Below are 18,025 nucleotides of genomic sequence, written 5' to 3'. Positions count from 1 at the left end.
CTTGCCTGACTTTTGGGTACTTGAAATGTGTCTGGTCCAAATCAATAAGTACTAGATATGCGTACCAGATTTCAAAAACTAGTTTTAAAAGGTATTTTATATTGATAATTAATAATTTCATATTAATTTACAATTGAAATGGTATTTTGGATATACTGGATTAAGTAAAATATATTATTAAAATTAATTCTACCTTTTTAATTTCACTCTTTTAAAAAATGACTACCAGGAAATTTAAAATTATGTATGTGGCTCCCATTATATTTCTTTTAGAGAGTGCTGATCTGGAATCTCAATGATCTCCCTGCCAGGCTTCATTTGTTAATGTATGGAGATACAAAACTAGCATGAACCTGGGTCAGTGATGATCAATTCAGCTACCTCTGTTATTTCTAGACAACACATATCAGTCCTGCCAATAGAAAGAAATGTACACAAATCATAACGGGGTTAAAACCTCTCTCCAGCCTCATAGCAAATGTCCACATTCTTCCTTTCCTCAAAGGGTAGATTGACTTCTGAAGTCCATTGAAATGGTTCTCATTTCACTAAGAAACACCTTCAGCCTCTGAGGAAAAGTGTCTAGAGTAGGTTCAATGCATTCAGAAACTCATTCAATAAAATGCTAGAACAAATTCCAGCAGGGAGGCATAGTAGCTAGTGACATTTTCCTCAAATGTTTGTTTGTAACTAAGTGCCTTTTCTATTGTTTAGGTGATGAAATTGGAATGCTAGAGGACATGGCTGTTGGCATTTCCGATTTAAAGAAAGTCGCATTTAAAATAATTGAAGCCAAATCCAATGATGTGTTGCCAGTTATAACAGGAAGACGGTAAGCAGTGCTCACTTCCTGAAGACCAGGCTTTGTTAGACATGTCGTATCAACTCCTGTCAGAGGAGGCAAGGAGAATTCAGGTTTGATTTGGGAATTTTTCTTTTGTTTTCTTTTCCTTTTTGGTAAGAAATAAACGTGGATGATATGATAGGGGACAATCTTGAAAAACTCCTGGAAGTCTCATGAATGTTTTAAATTGTAGTGAGTTGAGTATAGCAGTACTCTCCCACAAAATACAAGAAATTCAAAATAATAGCCTGCATGAGAACATTTTTCTCCTTATTACTATCTCATCCAAAGCTCTGGTGATTTTACTTTTGCGGGAATTGTTCAGTTAATAGACTCATAATTCTTGAAATGACTTTAAATTAAATTCAGTTAAAAGCAGCAACATTTTAGAAAAGATATATTTCTGTGTCAGGGGAATATACCACCATTTTTCTTAATTATTTTTGACAACTTACTCTCAGACTGTGAGATTTCCGAGAAGGGTTTTCAATAAATAGCTTCGAAGGTCAGTGTATGATAGGCAAAATATCAGAAATAATTAAGAAAAATGATGGTGTGTAGAACAGACCTCCAATAGAAGAGGTACCTCTTATAGTAAGTTGTCTCAATCAGAAGTCCAAACTATTCTGGTGTTAGTGCTTTTAATTGCATGAGGATATTTAAAATTTGAAACATTCTGAGGTCATGTTCAAAACATATGAATATACAAAAGGGAGAGCCTTTACATGCTAGAGAGAGATGCAAAACACACTGAGCATAAAGTTCAAAGTAAACTTGTTTTCCTGTTGATAGTAAACATATAATAATTATTTTAAATGTTGTGAAGGATACCCAGAACCACGTAGTTGACTGAAAGGTGACTTTCTTACTCACAAAAATACCCACATCCTCAGAAACCAAATATTTACCTAGAATTAATGCTTAACTTGCCATTCATTTGGGAGAAAAAGAATAAAATTGCTCATACGCACACCTGAAAAACAATACAATTCTATATTTCTCTCAAGTTTACTATCAAAAGTGAAACACTAATACTTATATCACAATGTTTAAGGGAAGCTTACCAGGCCATTTAGTGTAGTTAGAGTACAGCATGCTTTTTCTGAGGAAGTTCTTCAAGCAGTATTGAAACACAAAAGTGATCATGCAGGTAGGGGCGTGACTCCTAGAATGATGAAGTGAGCAGCTTAGCACACCCTCTCTCCAAAAGCAATATTACAACTGGAAATAATAATCCAAAACAACCATTTTAGGATAAACAGAATAAATCGGATGCACACCACAAATTCAGAAGTACTTATTTGTGAGAAACTAGTGAACACTGGGCAGCATCAGTAGGAGTCTGTGGCATTTTGCTGAGGACTGCTCCCGTCAACCCTGGCCCTGTGAACACAATTTCCTAGGGCAAGGCCATTAACACCAGCAGCTTCACTAACAGAGGGGGCTGACTTGACTTGGATTGGAGTAGGAAATAGCACAATCCTGAAAGTTGTCAGAAACAGTGGTGGTTTAGATTAACAAGTCTAACTTATAATCACATCGAAAAGAATAGGTATAAACTTAACAAAGTTAGTCTGAATGTTGTACACAGAAGACACAAAATATTGCTGAGAGAAATTAATAGGATCCAATAAATGGAGAGACAGCCTGTGTTCATGGATTAGAAGACTCAATATTGTTTAGTAATTCTCCATAATTGATCTATAGATTCATTGCAATCGCTGTCTAAACCTCTGTATTCTTTTTGCAGAAATTGGCAAGCCTAACCTAAAATTTATATGTAAATGCAAAAGACCCAGACATTTCGTAAAAGAAGAACAAAGTGGAAGAACTTACACTTTCTGACTTCACAAATTACTACGAAACTATAATAATCAAGACATTGTAGTATTAGCATAAGTATATACATGTAGATTAATAGAACAAAATTTACTGTCCAGAAATAAACTATTATCTTTAAAGTCAACTGATTTTGAACAAAGCTGCCAAGGTAATCCAATGGAGAATGGAGAATCTTTTCAAAAAATGATGCTGGGACAATTGGTTTATCTATAAGGAAAGAGAAGAATTTACACATATACAAAAATTAGCTCACAATAGATTATAGATCTAAATGTAAGAGCTAAAACTGTGAAACTTCTAGAAGAAAACTCAGAAGGAAATATTTGTAAGTTGGGTTTAGGTAATGAGTTCTCTACATATCTATCTATCTATCTATCTATCTATCTATATATATGTACTTTAAGTTCTAGGGTACATGTGCACAATGTGCAGGTTTGTTGCATATGTATACATCTGCCATGTTGGTGTGCTGCACCCATTAACTCGTCATTTACATTAGGTATATCTCCTAATGCTATCCCTCCCCCTTCCCCCCACCCCATGACAGACTCCAATGTATGATGTACCACATCCTGTGTCCAAGTGTTCTCATGGTTCAGTTCCCACCTATGAGTGAGAATATGCGGTGTTTGGTTTTCTGTCCTCGCGATAGTTTGCTCAGAATGATGGTTTCCACCTTCATTCATGTCCCTACAAAGGACATGAACTCATCCTTTTTTATGGCTGCATAGTATTCCATGATGTATATGTGCCACATTTTCTTAATGCAGTCTATCATTGATGGACATTTGTGTTGGTTCCAAGTCTTTGCTATTAAGAATAGTGCCACAATAAACATACATGTGCATGTGTCTTTATAGCAGCATGATTTATAATCCTTTGGGTACATACCCAGTAATGGGATGGCTGGGTCAAATGGTATTTCTAGTTCTAGATCCTTGAGGAATCGCCACACTGTCTTCCACAATGGTTGAACTAGTTTACAGTCCCACCAACAGTATAAAAGTGTTCCTATGTCCCCACATCCTCTCCAGCACCTGTTGTTTCCTGACTTTTTAATGATCGCCATTCTAACTGGCTTGAGATGGTATCTCATTGTGGTTTTGATTTGCATTTCTCTGATGGCCAGTGTTGATGAGCATTTTTTCGTGTGTCTTTTGGCTGCATAAATGTCTTCTTTTGAGAAGTGTCTGTTCATATCCTTTGCCCACTTTTTGATGGGGTTGTTTGATTTTTTTCTTGTAAATTTGTTTAAGTTCTTGTAGATTCTGGATATTAACCCTTTGTCAGATAGATAGATTTTAAAAATTTTCTCCCATTCTGTAGGTTGCCTGTTCACTCTGATGGTGGTTTCTTTTGCTGTGCAGAAGCTCTTTAGTTTAATTAGATCCCATTTGTTAATTTTGTCTTTTGTTGCCCTTGCTTTTGGTGTTTCAGACATGAAGTCCTTGGCCATTTCTATGTCCTGAATGGTATTGCCTGGGTTTTCTTCTAGGGTTTTTATGGTTTTAGGTCTGACATTTAAGTCTTTAATCCATCTTGAATTAATTTTTGTATAAGGTGTAAGGAAGGGATCCAGTTTCAACTTTCTACATATGGCTAGCCAGTTTTCCAAGCACCATTTATTAAATAGGGAATCCTTTCCCCATTTCTTGTTTTTGTCAGGTTTGTCGAAGGTCAGACGGTTGTAGATGTGTGGTATTATTTCTGAGGGCTCCGTTCTGTTCCATTGGTCTATATCTCTGTTTTGGTACCAGTACCATGCTGTTTTGGTTACTGTAGCCTTGTAGTATAGTTTGAAGTCAGGTAGCATGATGCCTCCAGCTTTCTTCTTTTGGCTTAAGATTGTCTTGGCAATGTGTGCTCTTTTTTGGTTCTATATGAACTTTAAAGTAGTTTTTTCCAATTCTGTGAAGAAAGTCATTGGTAGCTTGATGGGGATGGCATTGAATCTATAAATTACCTTGGGTAGTATGGCCATTTTCACAATATTGATTCTTCCTACCCCTGAGCATGGAATGTTCTTCCATTTGTTTGTGTCCTCTTTTATTTTGTTGAGCAGTGGTTTGTAGTTCTCCTTGAAGAGGTCCTTCACATCCCTTGTAAGTTGGATTCCTAGTTATTTTATTCTCTTTGAAGCAATTGTGAATGGGAGTTCACTCATGATTTGGCTCTCTGTTTGTTATTGGTGTATAAGAATGCTTGTGATTTTTGCACATTGATTTTGTATCCTGAGACTTTGTTGAAGTTGCTTATCAGCTTAAGGGGATTTTGGGCTTAGACGATGGGGTTTTCTAGATATACAATCATGTCATCTGCAAACAGGGACAATTTGACTTCCTCTTTTCCTAATTGAATACCCTTTATTTCCTTCTCCTGCCTAATTGCCCTGGCCAGAACTTCCAACACTATGTTGAATAGGAGTGGTGAGAGAGGGCATCCCTGTCTTCTGCCAGCTTTCAAAGGGAATGCTTCCATTTTTTGCCCATTCAGTATGATATTGGCTGTGGGTTTGTCACAGATAGCTCTTATTATTTTGAGATACGTCCCATCAATACCTAATTTATTAAGAGTTTTTATCATGAAAGGCTGTTGAATTTTGTTGAAGGCCTTTTCTGCATCTATTGAGATAGTCATGTGATTTTTGTCTTTGGTTCTGTTTATATGATGGATTACATTTATTGATTTGCATATGTTGAACCAGCCTTGCAATCCCAGGGATGAAGCCCACCTGATCGTGGTGGATAAGTCTTTGATGTGCTGCTGGATTAGGTTTGCCAGTATTTTATTGAGGATTTTTGCATCGATGTTCATCAGAGATATTGGTCTAAAGTTCTCTTTTTTTGTTGTGTCTCTGCCAGGCTTTGGTATCAGGATGATGCTGGCCTCATAAAATGAGTTAGGGAGGATTCCTTCTTTTTCTATTGTTTGGAATGGTTTCAGAAGGAATGATACCAGCTTCTCTTTGTACCTCTGGTAGAATTTGGCTGTGAATCCATCTGTTCCTGGACTTTTTTGGTTGGTAGGCTATTAATTATTGCCTGAATTTCAGAGCCTGTTATTGGTCTATTCAGGGATTCAACTTCTTCCTGGTTTAGTCTTGGGAGGGTATATGTGTCCAGGAATTTATCCATTTCTTCTAGATTTTCTAGTTCATTTGCATAGAGGTGTTTATAGTATTCTCTGATGGTAGTTTGTATTTCTGTGAGATCAGTAGTGATATCCCCTTTATCATTTTTTATTGTGTCTATTTGATTCTTCTCTCTTTTCTTCTTTATTAGTCTTGCTAGCGGTCTGTCAATATTGTTGATCTTTTCAAAAAACAGCTCCTGGATTCATTGATTTTTTTGAAGGGTTTTTTGTGTCTCTATTTCCTTCAGTTCTTCTCTGATTTTAGTTATTTCTTGCCTTCTGCTAGCTTGTGAATGTGTTTGCTCTTGCTTCTCAAGTTCTTTTAATTGTGATGTTAGGGCGTCATAATTTTAGAACTTTTCTGCTTTCTCTTGTGGGCATTTAGTGCTATAAATTTCCCTCTACACACTGCTTTAAATGTGTCCCAGAGATTCTGGTATGTTGTATCTTTGTTCTCACTGGTTTCAAAGAACATCTTTGTTTCTGCCTTCATTTCGTTATGTACCCAGTAGTCATTCAAGGGCAGGTTGTTCAGTTTCCATGTAGTTGAGCAGTTTTGAGTGAGTTTCTTAATCCTGAGTTCTAGTTTGATTGCACTGTGGTCTGAGAGACAGTTTGTTATAATTTCTGTTCTTTTACATTTGCTGAGGAGTGCTTTACTTCCAACTATGTGGTCAATTTTGGAATAAGTGTGATGTCCTGAGAAGAATGTATATTCTGTTGCTTTGGGGTGGAGAGTTCTGTAGATGTCTATTAGGTCCTCTTGGTGCAGAGCTGAGTTCAATTCCTGGATATCCTTGTTAACTTTCTGTCTCATAGATCTGTCTAATGTTGAGAGTAAGGTGTTAAAGTCTCCCATTATTATTGTATGAGAGTCTAAGTCTCTTTGTAGGTCTCTAAGGACTTGCTTTACGATTCTGGGTGCTCCTGTATTGGGTGCATATATATTTAGGATACTTAGCTCTTCGTGTTGAATTGATCCCTTTACCATTATGTAATGGCCTTCTTTGTCTCTTCTGATCTTTGTTGGTTTAAAGTCTGTTTTATCAGAGACTAGGGTTGCAACCCTTGCCTTTTTTTGTTTTCCATTTGCTTGGTAGATCTTCCTCCATCTCTTTATTTTGAGCCTATGTGTGTCTCTGCACATGAGATGGGTCTCCTGAATACAGCACACTGATGGGTCTTTACTCTTTATCCAGTTTGCCAGTCTGTGTCTTTTAATTGTAGCATTTAGCAATTTACATTTAAGGTTAATATTGTTACATGTGAATTTGATCCTGTCATTATGATGTTAGCTGGTTATTTTGCTTGTTAGTTGATGCAGTTTCTTCCTAGCCTTGATGGTCTTTACAATTTGGCATGTTTTTGCAGTGGCTGGTACCGGTTGTTCCTTTCCATGTTTAGTGCTTCCTTCAGGAGCTCTTGTAAGGCAGGCCTGATGGAGACAATATCTCTCAGCATTTGCTTGTCTGTAAAGGATTTTATTTCTCCTTCACTTATGAAGCTTAGTTTGGCTGGATATGAAATTCTGGGTTGAAAATTCTTTTCTTTAAGAATGTTGAATATTGGCCCCCACTCTCTTCTGGCTTGTAGAGTTTCTGCTGAGAAAACTGCTGTTAGTCTGATGGGCTTCCCTTTGTGGGTAACCCGACCTTTCTCTCTGGCTGCCCTTAACACGTTTTCCTTCATTTCAACTTCGGTAAATCTGACAATTATATGTCTTGGAGTTGCTCTTCTTGAGGAGTATCTTTGTGGCATTCTCTGTATTTCTTGAATTTGAATGTTGGCCTTCCTTGCTAGATTGGGGAAGTTCTCCCGGATAATATCCTGCAGAGTGTTTTCCAACTTGGTTCCATTCTCCCCGTCACTTTCAGGTACACCAATCAGATGTAGATTTGGTCTTTTCTCATAGTCCCGTATTTCTTGGAGGCTTTGTTCATTTCTTTTTACTCCTTTTTCTGTAAATTTCTCTTCTCACTTCATTTCATTCATTTGATCTTCCATCACTGATACCCTTTCTTCCACTTGATTGAGTCGGCTACCGAAGCTTAGGCATGCATCACATAGTTCTCGTGCCATGGTTTTCAGCTCCGTCAAGTCATTTAAGGTCTTCTCTATACTGTTTAATCTAGTTAGCCATTCGTCTAATCTTTTTTCAAGGTTTTTATCTTCTTTGTGATGGGTTTGAACGTTCTCCTTTAGCTTGGAGAAGTTTGTTATTACCGGTTTAGGTAATGAATTCTTAGACATAACACAAAAATCAAGACCCATAAAAGAAGAAAATAGATAAATAGGACTTCATCAAAATTATAAACATTTAAGCATCAAAAGAACAGCATTAAGTTAGTAAAAAGACAAGCCACAGATTAGAAGATAATATTTACAAATCCTATATTTGAAAAAGGACTCATATTCAGAATATGTAAATAAATGTTACAACTCAATAATAATGACACCAAAAATCTAATTTAAATGTGGGCAAAAAGTTTGACTAGCCATTTCACCAAATAGGATATATGAATGTTTTATAAGTATAAGAAAACATATTCAACATAATTCCTCACTAGGAGAATAAATTTAAAACCACAGATACCAATTCACTCATACTAGAATCATCAGATAAGAGCAAATGTTGGTGAGGATGTGGAAAACCTGGAACCCTTGTACATTGCTGGTGGAATTGTCACTTTGAAAACAGTTTGGCAGTCTTAAAAAGTTAAATATAAAATTACCATATGACTCTTAGACATACCCGCAAGAGAAAATGAAACATACCTCCATACCACAGCTCAATCCTGCATGTTCATAGCAGCATTATTAATAATACCCCAAATCGTGGAATAATCCAAGTGTCCGTCAACTGATAAATGTGTCGACAAAATGTGATATCGATACAATAGAGTTCTATTCACTAATTAAAAGGAACAAGCTACTGATACATGCCACAACATGGATAATTTCAAAAACATTATGCTAGGTGAAAAAGGCCAGACAGAAAAGATTACATACTGTATGAATCAATTCATAGGGTATGTGCAGAAAAATAAAATTCATTCATAGGAAGTAGAGAGAAAATAGATGAGTGGCTTTCTGGGCTGGCGGTGGTAGTATAGTTGACTATAAACAGGCACAAGGAATCTTTTTAAGTTGATGGAAATGTACTAAACCTGGATTATTGTCATGATTGTATAATTCTATAAATTTGTTGAAATCATGAATTATATACTTAAAATGCATGAATTCATATCAATTTCTTAATAAAGCTGGTAAAATTATCACAAAGAAATTATATGTTTCACCTTCAGAACAAGTTTAAAGCATGAACTGACTCGTTGATGCTTCTCATATTCCTGAAAAACTGTTAGCCAGGCTATTGTAAATGGCATTGAGAGCAATTAAACAAAGATAAATAATGCGCTCATTCATCTGAAGGTAATGGTAACATCCCTGCTTGCTAAATTCATGATATTTACCAGGTCTCTATTTCATAGCTAGAAAGAAACAAGTCTCAGAGTCAGTGGTCCACACTGTTTATCAATAATGTTATACTAGGAGAAATTAAAAAGATTTTCACAAAGAGGCTCACTATTTGCCCTATGCTTATTTCCCCAGTGCATATCTTACAATGCCACCGCTCTATATAGTTCTTGAAACACATGGATTTTCCCAACCTCTGGGCAAAACTTTCTAAATTTCTGTATTCAATTCACACTGTATCAAAAGATGTAGCTACTCTTATTAATCATATTGTATTAATCCTAACTTAAATTTCCAACATTAAAAAAAGGGGTAGTTTTTAATGGACATTTCCAATGAAAAATGCTCCTGTGATATGTTAATGTTTCAAAATGACCAGAATTCCCAAAAGTTTCATTCTAAGCAGTAAAACCATTACCTTTCCATCAGCCCATCATAAACAGAAACACTCATCAATAGTGATAACAAACAGGCCATACCAAAAAATCATATAAATTATTTGGTTTATTTAGCTTCACTGTATTGGAACAGCAGTCATTAAATTATTGTTCTTATTCTTAGGACTGATTGAGTTTTAAAAATAATTAAATAAATAAAAAAAATTGAGGCTATCAATACACATGACCCTGGGTATACAAAAATGAACTAAACATTTCTTTCCTGAAGGAATTCAGAGTGAGGTAGAGAAATCACACATATAAATGAATTCTTACAATTTTTTATGTCAAGTAATTTAATAAGGAGATGAATGAATGAGGAATATAAGCATATAGCAAACAGAAACCTAAATCAGTGCTATATTCCAACCCTTTTAATGTTTTCTTCCAATAAATCTAAAATAACACAAAACAAATAAGTAATGTTGCTTCCCTTTGTCCTCTGCCTTCTTTAGAGAACATTACGTGGTAGAGGTCAAGCTTCCAGCCAGAATGTTTGAGTCACTACCTCTGCAGATTAAAGAAGGACAGTTGCTTCATGTGTATCCAGTACTTTTTAATGTTGGAATCAATGAACAGCAAACTCTGGCTGAAAGGTAAGCTTTGGTGTAAGAGTGGCACTTGAGATTTTTCTTTGTTCCTTTTAGGCATATGATGAGAAGTCCCATGTATCTGCATGTAGAACTAACATCGATTTATGAATAACATTTTTCTTTTTATCAGTATCAAATTATTTGAGATAGAAGGTAAATTTCCATATTTAAGGAATCCTGGCCCAAGTCAAATTTAAATGTGGCAAAAACATTGAGGAAAATCTTGATGCCAATACTAAATAAAGCATTTGCATGGATTAACCTTCTTTGTTTCCAAACACCTATGTGTATATTAAATTTTAGAATTCATGTTTATATATATCTCAATATTGTAAACAGATAATAGCATCAAATTTTTAAATCTAAAACAGAGTCTTTCTCTTTTTTTGTGTTTATTTTAATGGCTATTATTTGGTAATGTTAGCTTTTTTAATAATGACTTGCTCAGTCAGCAAATGATTGTACTGTGATCCCATAAGTCACTGTTAAAGTCATTTTTTTTGGCTGGGCACGGTGGCTCACGCCTGTAATCCCAGCACTTTGGGAGGCAGAGACGGGTGGATCACCTGAGGTCGGGAGTTCAAGATCAGCCTGGCCAACATGGTGAAACCTCGTCTCTACTAAAAATACAAAAATTAGCCAGGCGTGGTGGTGAGCGCCTGTAATCCCAGCTACTCAGGAGGGTAAGGCAGGAGAATTTTTTGAACCCGGGAGATGGAGGTTGTGGTGAGCTGAGATCACGCCACTGTACTCCAGCCTGGGTGGCAGAGTGAGACTCTGTCTCAAAAAAAAAAAAAAAAGAAAAAGAAAAAGAAAAAAACCTCTTTTTTTGAAAGACTTATTTTTACATCTTACGTGGTTCACATGTAGAGATTACAGAAAATGTAGATAACGGTTAAAGATCATAGAACAGGCCAGGGTCGGTGGCTCACACCTGTAATTCTAGCACTTTGGGAGGCCGAGGCAGGTGGATCACCTGAGGTCAGGAGTTCGAGACCAGCCTGGCCAATATGACAAAACCCCAACTCTACTAAAAATACAAAAATTAGCCAGGCATAGTGGCGGGTGCCTGTAATCTCAGCTATTTGGGAGGCCGAAGCAGGAGAATCTCTTGAACTGGGGAGGCGGAGGTTGCGGTGAACTGAGATTGCACCATTGCACTCTAGCCTGGGTGATACGAGTGAAACTCCGTCTCAAAAAACAAACAAAAAAAGATCATAGAACATACTTTTGAAATATTTTAGAGAAAGAAGTTATCATCTTGGCTGTAGGGGCTGGCTGGAGAAGTTCCTTCACAGGCAACAATTTGGGGAATTTGATAGTCTTTGGTATTATAATATTTAACATGCTTTCTTATCTATAATTCACTCTCCAAGTGACCCCTGCCCCACAGGTAAGTTTAAAAGTACCTAGCATATTCCTTGCCTTGATAATTAAGTGCTTTTGAAAGCTAGTGTCTAGGATTAGATTATATTCTATTTATCTGTATATATTTGTCTCAGCAAATTCAATGTTTGAGATGAATGATATTCCTGAGCATAAACTATACAAGTTGGAGCAGGGGAACAGCACTCCAAATTGCCTCTTCTTCGGTACACTAGAGTAGAGTGTTTTGAGTTGGAATTAATAAGGTCTGTGATTGTGATCTTGAGAGAGATATGAGACTCTTCCATTTACAGACTTTTCAAAGACTAGTCAGCATTATATTTTCAAGGCTTCTAAGATGGACTAATTTGCATCATTCATGTTATTGTGACTGTTTTAGTTGTCAGTCATTTTATTTAAGAAGTGTCCTTTCCTTCCTTCTCATCTCTCTTGCATACTAAGAATGCACTTTTTTGACACGTGGAAGCTGTACAAGACACACAATACTAGAAAAGGAGCAAAATGGCAAAGTAGGGAAACCCTGAGAGAAGCAGGAGGCCTGAATTTGAATAGCACTCTGACATCAACAAACTGTTAATTTGAGCATATTGCTTACTCTCTGTTCTCTGAACCTCCTTTTTCTGATTCTGAATTTTGAGCTTTACCAGCAACATCTACATGTTAGATATGCTGTGTAATCTAGAAGTAGTATTTCACTACTGTTTACTCAAATTCAAAATGTAGATGTTGTATATGACCGTTCTTAGATAAATAAATACTATTAGTCTGCTTGGGCTGCTGTAACAAAATACTGTAGACTGGGTGGCTTAAACAACAGAAATGTGTTTCTCATAGTTCAGGAAGCTGGGAAGTCCAACGTCAAGGTTCCAGCCAATTTGGTTTCCAATGAGGGCTCTTCTTCTGGCTGTCAGACAACTGACCACATTCTCCCTATATGCTCACATAACCTCTTCTTCGTGCCTGTGGAAAGAAAGAGCCCACGCTCATAATCTCATTTAACTTTAATTACCTCTTAGAGGCCCTATCTCAAAATACTGCCATTGCCATTTGGGACTTAGGGCTTCCACATATGAATTTTAGGACAACACAAACATTTACTCCATAACACTAATGTTACTCCAGCAAGGGTGGTATTTTTTAAATACCAGTTGATTGCAGTGTCTGAAAACATTAGAAGAATATATTTCAGATTCTATGGAAACTCCTCTAGATTTTTGGGGTCTGTATCCCTGTTCTCCAAGTTGAACTCAGTATAGATACTGAACACTGACTCTGTACCAAGCACTGCTCTGCCAAGCTATGGGACATAAGAGGAATACATGGTAACAAGAAGCGTGGAATCAGCTTCCTATCCTGAAAGAAGGTGTAATCCAGTGAGGAAGACAAGTCAACAAACATTACATTACTGTTTGGCTCATGCAATAATTGAAGGTGTGGAAGGAGCAGGAATAGTGCATAAAAGAAAGTGATTCACAGATGGGAGATGAATCCGTGGGGGAAGTATCATAGAGGAGATGAGCCAGGCTTTAAAGATGAATCAGAATTAATCAAGCTATCAAGGAAAGTAAGACATTCCAGTCAAGAGTGGATAGAATGTTAAAAGCCCCAAAGGCATTGAAATACTGCTGCTAAGGGAGGACAGTGTAACTACATTCCAACAAGAGGTTTTGGAAGCCTTTGTGGAAAGTTAGATGCTAAACTAGGGAGATTATAAGACATCATCCTTTCAGGGAGGAGAGAAGCATTGAAGTTCAGTGAGCTGATATGATGAAATATATGTTAGGTTAATTTTTCCAACATTTCATTTATTGCATGGTGCAATGTATGGTACATAGTTGATGTTAAATATTTTTTGTATTGGTGAATTCATTTTTCATTGACACTGAATGATCTCACCAGGGTCCAGAAAGTAAATTGGAAGTGAAAGAGACTAGAGGCATAGTTCTGTGGTATTTGGGAAGCTTTAGGAGAATCTAAACTGGATATAATTAAATATCTTAATATATAATGACAGTGGTTGAGGAAAAAAAAAAGGAAGGGATACCAGAGATCCGAAAAGACTGAGGAATAGTGGGTAAGGTGAGGAAAAGAGGAAATCCAAAATGATGCCTAGATTTTGAACCTGAATTAATGCCAAAATATTAGGGACATGCTTAGAAATGGTTCAAAGGAGGAAGCAGTTTTAGTTTTGGATCATGTTATATTTGAAGTGGAGTTGGAAAATGCACATTGAAATTTTCTATTGACATCTAGAAATATAGATTTTGATGAAGATACATATTGAGAGCCATTTACATAGCGTCATTTTATAGGGAGAGAAGTGGGTTTTACGTTTGAACTTGGGAAATTCTCAAAGAGAACACAAGGTTAGTGACACACAGGTAGACAGGTTTGTCTTGAACAAGAGGTGGAAGACTATGTGTACAGAACCATTTAACTTCACAGTATGAACAGAAAAAAATGTCGGCAGAAATGACCTACTGTCTGGGGAATCTGGCTCTACGTGTGCCTATAGCAGTTGATAGTGTGGGCAAGACTGTGGGCAGGCCAGTGTCAACTGCTGGTCTTCTGGTCCCCTCCCTCAGCTGCCACGAGTGAAATGGATGGTTGGATAGATAGTAAGAAAAGTTTTCTAAAACACATACAGGGATACAGCCCTGCAGCGGAGGTGTGGAGTAGGATAGGGAAACTAATATCAATTATGTCCATGCACAGAGACTGTTGTTTTATACATGGTATTTTATCTAGGTTTACATTTGATGATTGTGAGGATATTTAAGGTGTTAGAAGCGAATAGTGAAATCAGGGCCAGTGGAGATTGGAATATGTTTGAAATCACCATTGTGCATTGTAGCTTGAAAAATGAGAAAGACTTTTTCCTTAGGAAATTATTCGAATCTATTTAAAAAGGAAAGGTAAAATGTGTTACATTTTGGTACCGTTTTATAACCCATAGCTGTTTTCTTTCTTCTGTTTGTAGGTTTGGAGATGTCTCTTTGCAAGAAAGTATTAATCAGGAAAACTTCGAACTTCTACAAGAATATTACAAGATATTTATGGAAAAGATGCCTCCTGATTGTAAGTATGTGAGTTAGAGAAGACAGCAATAATAGCTTCTTGATTATAAATCTTTAGAAGAGGTCAGACATAGAGGTCAGTGGACTACAGAAGCAGGGGTGAGGATGTGAGAGTGATTTTGAAATTATCTGATCCAAAAAGACTGATTGCCAAGGTGGCTTGGCCAACACCTGCATCATTCTCTTGATTGCCTTCTTGAATGTGTCCTGCTGTTCATTCTGAGACATTAATTTCATTGCCACTGGAAAATGCCAAATAATAAAAATATGGACCTTATAATTAGACATTTTAATTAGTCTGATAAAAATTTTGTATAATTCTTAACCATATAAAAGACTCTACTAAAGATTTAAGTCTCCATTTATAAGCAACATCAGATATAGGACACACATGCAGGAGAACATCAGATATAATACCAGTTACACAAAATAATACTAAGTCAATGTGAATGAGGGAACTAACTTATTAAATATATGTATTGCAATATTTTATGCAAAGAAAGTTAAAGCACCCAAGCCTTTAAAAATGTGTTTTACATGTTTGGAATTTGTTTTGGAGGGGGCCATTGTTCAATTCTACATTTCTTTTCCCCATCTTATTAAGCACATAACATTTGGGCAGTCCAAAATCAGAGAGCTGGGAATGTATGTGGAATTCATCTATAAATAGTATAAATATGTTGAGATATTCACAATGATAAGAAGCTAAGTTTTAATAAAGTAGGAAAATTATAATATTTTAACCAAAAACTGTAATCAAAGTCTACTTGTTACTATTTGTTGTGTAATCATGAACAATTTGCTCACTGGTTTATATTCTGTTATTTAGTGTGAAATAGCTCAGGTGGCATAGTGTTTATGTCTTCATAACCTAATGAATGTGGTATCCAAATATTACAGTGGCATATGCGTGCCCATGTGTGGATAGTTAAAAAATGTCACTTGCAGATTTTATATTATGATTTATATTATTTTATTTCAAATCAAATATTATTTTTTGCCAAAATGAATTTAAGTACATGGAGATTCTTTGGCAGCAAGCATACTTTGAGTATTAAATTTGTTAATTACCTGAAAAGTTAATAATGTAAGTAAAACTATTTTTCTTTAGCAATTAATGAAAAAATAGTTTATTATAACTTGGATGTTAATGATTTTTTTAACAAATTACTTACAATTTGGAAAAAAGTCTCAGAATTTTTGCCAGTAGCTTGATAAAAATTATATTTCTTATATTAATTCTTGAAAAGTATATGTGGTCCCCAGGCCAGCAGCATCAGCATCACCAGGAAACTTGTTGGCAATGCAAATTCGCAGGCCACACTGTGAATCTACTAAACTCTCCCAAGTGTGTGTTTTAATAGGCCTTTGAGGTGACTTCTGATTCATGCTAATGTTTGAGAACTAATAATATGCCATCCTTACTCAAAATATATATTACAAAGTAGGTTGTTGGCAAAGTCTGTGAAGGGTTTCAGTACTATACTTAAAACAATCATATTGCTAAAGAAATATGTATAGGTACTATTGAAATACAAAATAATTCTATATTCAAGTAACTTAAACTCTTCATAGGAATATAAGTTTAAAAAATTTTAACCCGGGCAACATGGTGAAACCCCATCTCTACAGAAAATACAAAAATTAGCTGGGCGTGGTGGTATGTGCCTATGATCCCAGCTACTCAGGAGGCTGAGGGGTGGGAGGAGGCTTGAGCCCGGGAGACAGAAGTTGCAGTGAGCCAAGATTGTGCCACTGCACTCCAGCCTGGGTGACATAGTGAGACTCTGTCTCAAAATAATAACAACAACAACAACAACAACAACAACATGTGATTCTATATATTGCCAATTAAATATAAACAAGTGTTTTTCAAAACATGTAAATTTACTTCTCTCCTTGCAAACAAGATGGAATTTTGTATAAAACCAATTGCATTTCATTGCTTACACAGTTGTCTGAACATACTGGATTTTTTTCTGATATTTTGTTTCCTGTATTTTTGAGACAACTCTATTTGACACAGAATGAAGTTGTAGTATGGCTGTGGTTGTGCTCCATAACAAAAGTACAAATCTAATCTATACAATTATAATGACATATGGGTTTATTCCTCCTGTAGACATATTGCAAGCCAAAGAATGATTTGAGTTGTGCTCTATTTAAGGAAAAAACATAAAGCTTTTATAAGAGTATGAGTAGAGGTTAGGCCATTTGCTAGGAAGGAAAGAATTGTCATGCTGGGTCATATCCATAATCCATATAATCTATTATTTTCCTTCTTTCATAGTGAAATCAAGGGATAATTTGTGTCAATGTTAAAGGGTAGGTTAATTTCTTAAACATATTGCTGTCACTTTTTAATTCATTATGGATGTGCTGACTATTAATTTACTGATCCTCTTTTTAAATGATTTATGAAGTAAGTAGGTGAATTCTATTTTTGAAGTAAAAAAATGTTTCTTCTCCAAAGATTTTCTTAACTTTAAGGGCTATCCCTGACTTTTGTGATATCAGGACTTAATGATAAATTAATTTTAGCTTATATATTCACTCCCACTCAAGTGGCTCTCATCGTTTTACTCTTCTCATATAGAAACATTTGTGGACCAAATATTCTTCCCAAAATGTCTTCTAATTCTGTTATATATGTAGCAATTTTAATTTATAGTCACAATTCAGCAATCTACAAACATGGAATAGTTTTTTTTCAGTAACTACTACCGGTTATGAAGCACTCATCAACCTTTAGAAGTTAGTAATTGGGGATAGGGGAATGGATAATTAAAGTTGCCAATCAGCATGCCCTTTCAGTATGTTTAGCATGGTCTAGTGCTTTTAGACTATTTAAAATCTCAGTTTCATTTGGAATAAATATTCACCAAGTTCAAATATTATTATCCTCCACCCCCATCTTCCTTGCAACTGTAGAAAGGCCATTAGTGGAAATCTTGGTAGGGCAGGGTGGCCTCTGTGTCTGTCTTTCTTTTGGGGAATTCATGGAATCTAGAACTGGGATGTGCCTGTTACAGAGAAAGAGGCCACATATAGGAATCCCAAAAGTTCCTTTCCTGTAAATCTTTGCTGAATCTTCATCTGCAGAAAGTACTATATTGTTGGTCCTCAGTATCCGTGTGTTCTGTGTCTGCAGATTCAATCAACCCCAGATCAAAAATATTTGAAAAAAATAAAAATAAATATGCAATGACAAAAATATTATTAAAATGTTTAAAATAT

The 18,025-nt window shown here is 35.9% G+C and overlaps 1 protein-coding gene across 8 annotated transcripts in view; it reads left to right on the top strand.

Moving 5' to 3' along the window:
• INPP4B (inositol polyphosphate-4-phosphatase type II B) overlaps positions 1 to 18,025 on the top strand; it is an 829,855-nt gene that overhangs the window by 735,449 nt on the left and 76,381 nt on the right. For all 8 annotated transcript variants that reach the window (XM_024245636.3, XM_054553363.1, XM_054553366.1 and 5 more), the window contains 3 exon segments: positions 715 to 832; positions 10,188 to 10,328; positions 14,692 to 14,789. In XM_024245636.3, the coding sequence (XP_024101404.1) occupies positions 715 to 832; positions 10,188 to 10,328; positions 14,692 to 14,789 (357 nt within the window).

The sequence above is a fragment of the Pongo abelii genome, chromosome 3 (assembly GCF_028885655.2).
Source record: "Pongo abelii isolate AG06213 chromosome 3, NHGRI_mPonAbe1-v2.0_pri, whole genome shotgun sequence".
In the NCBI taxonomy this organism is placed as follows: domain Eukaryota; kingdom Metazoa; phylum Chordata; class Mammalia; order Primates; family Hominidae; genus Pongo; species Pongo abelii.
This window is presented reverse-complemented; position numbering and strand designations above follow the sequence as displayed.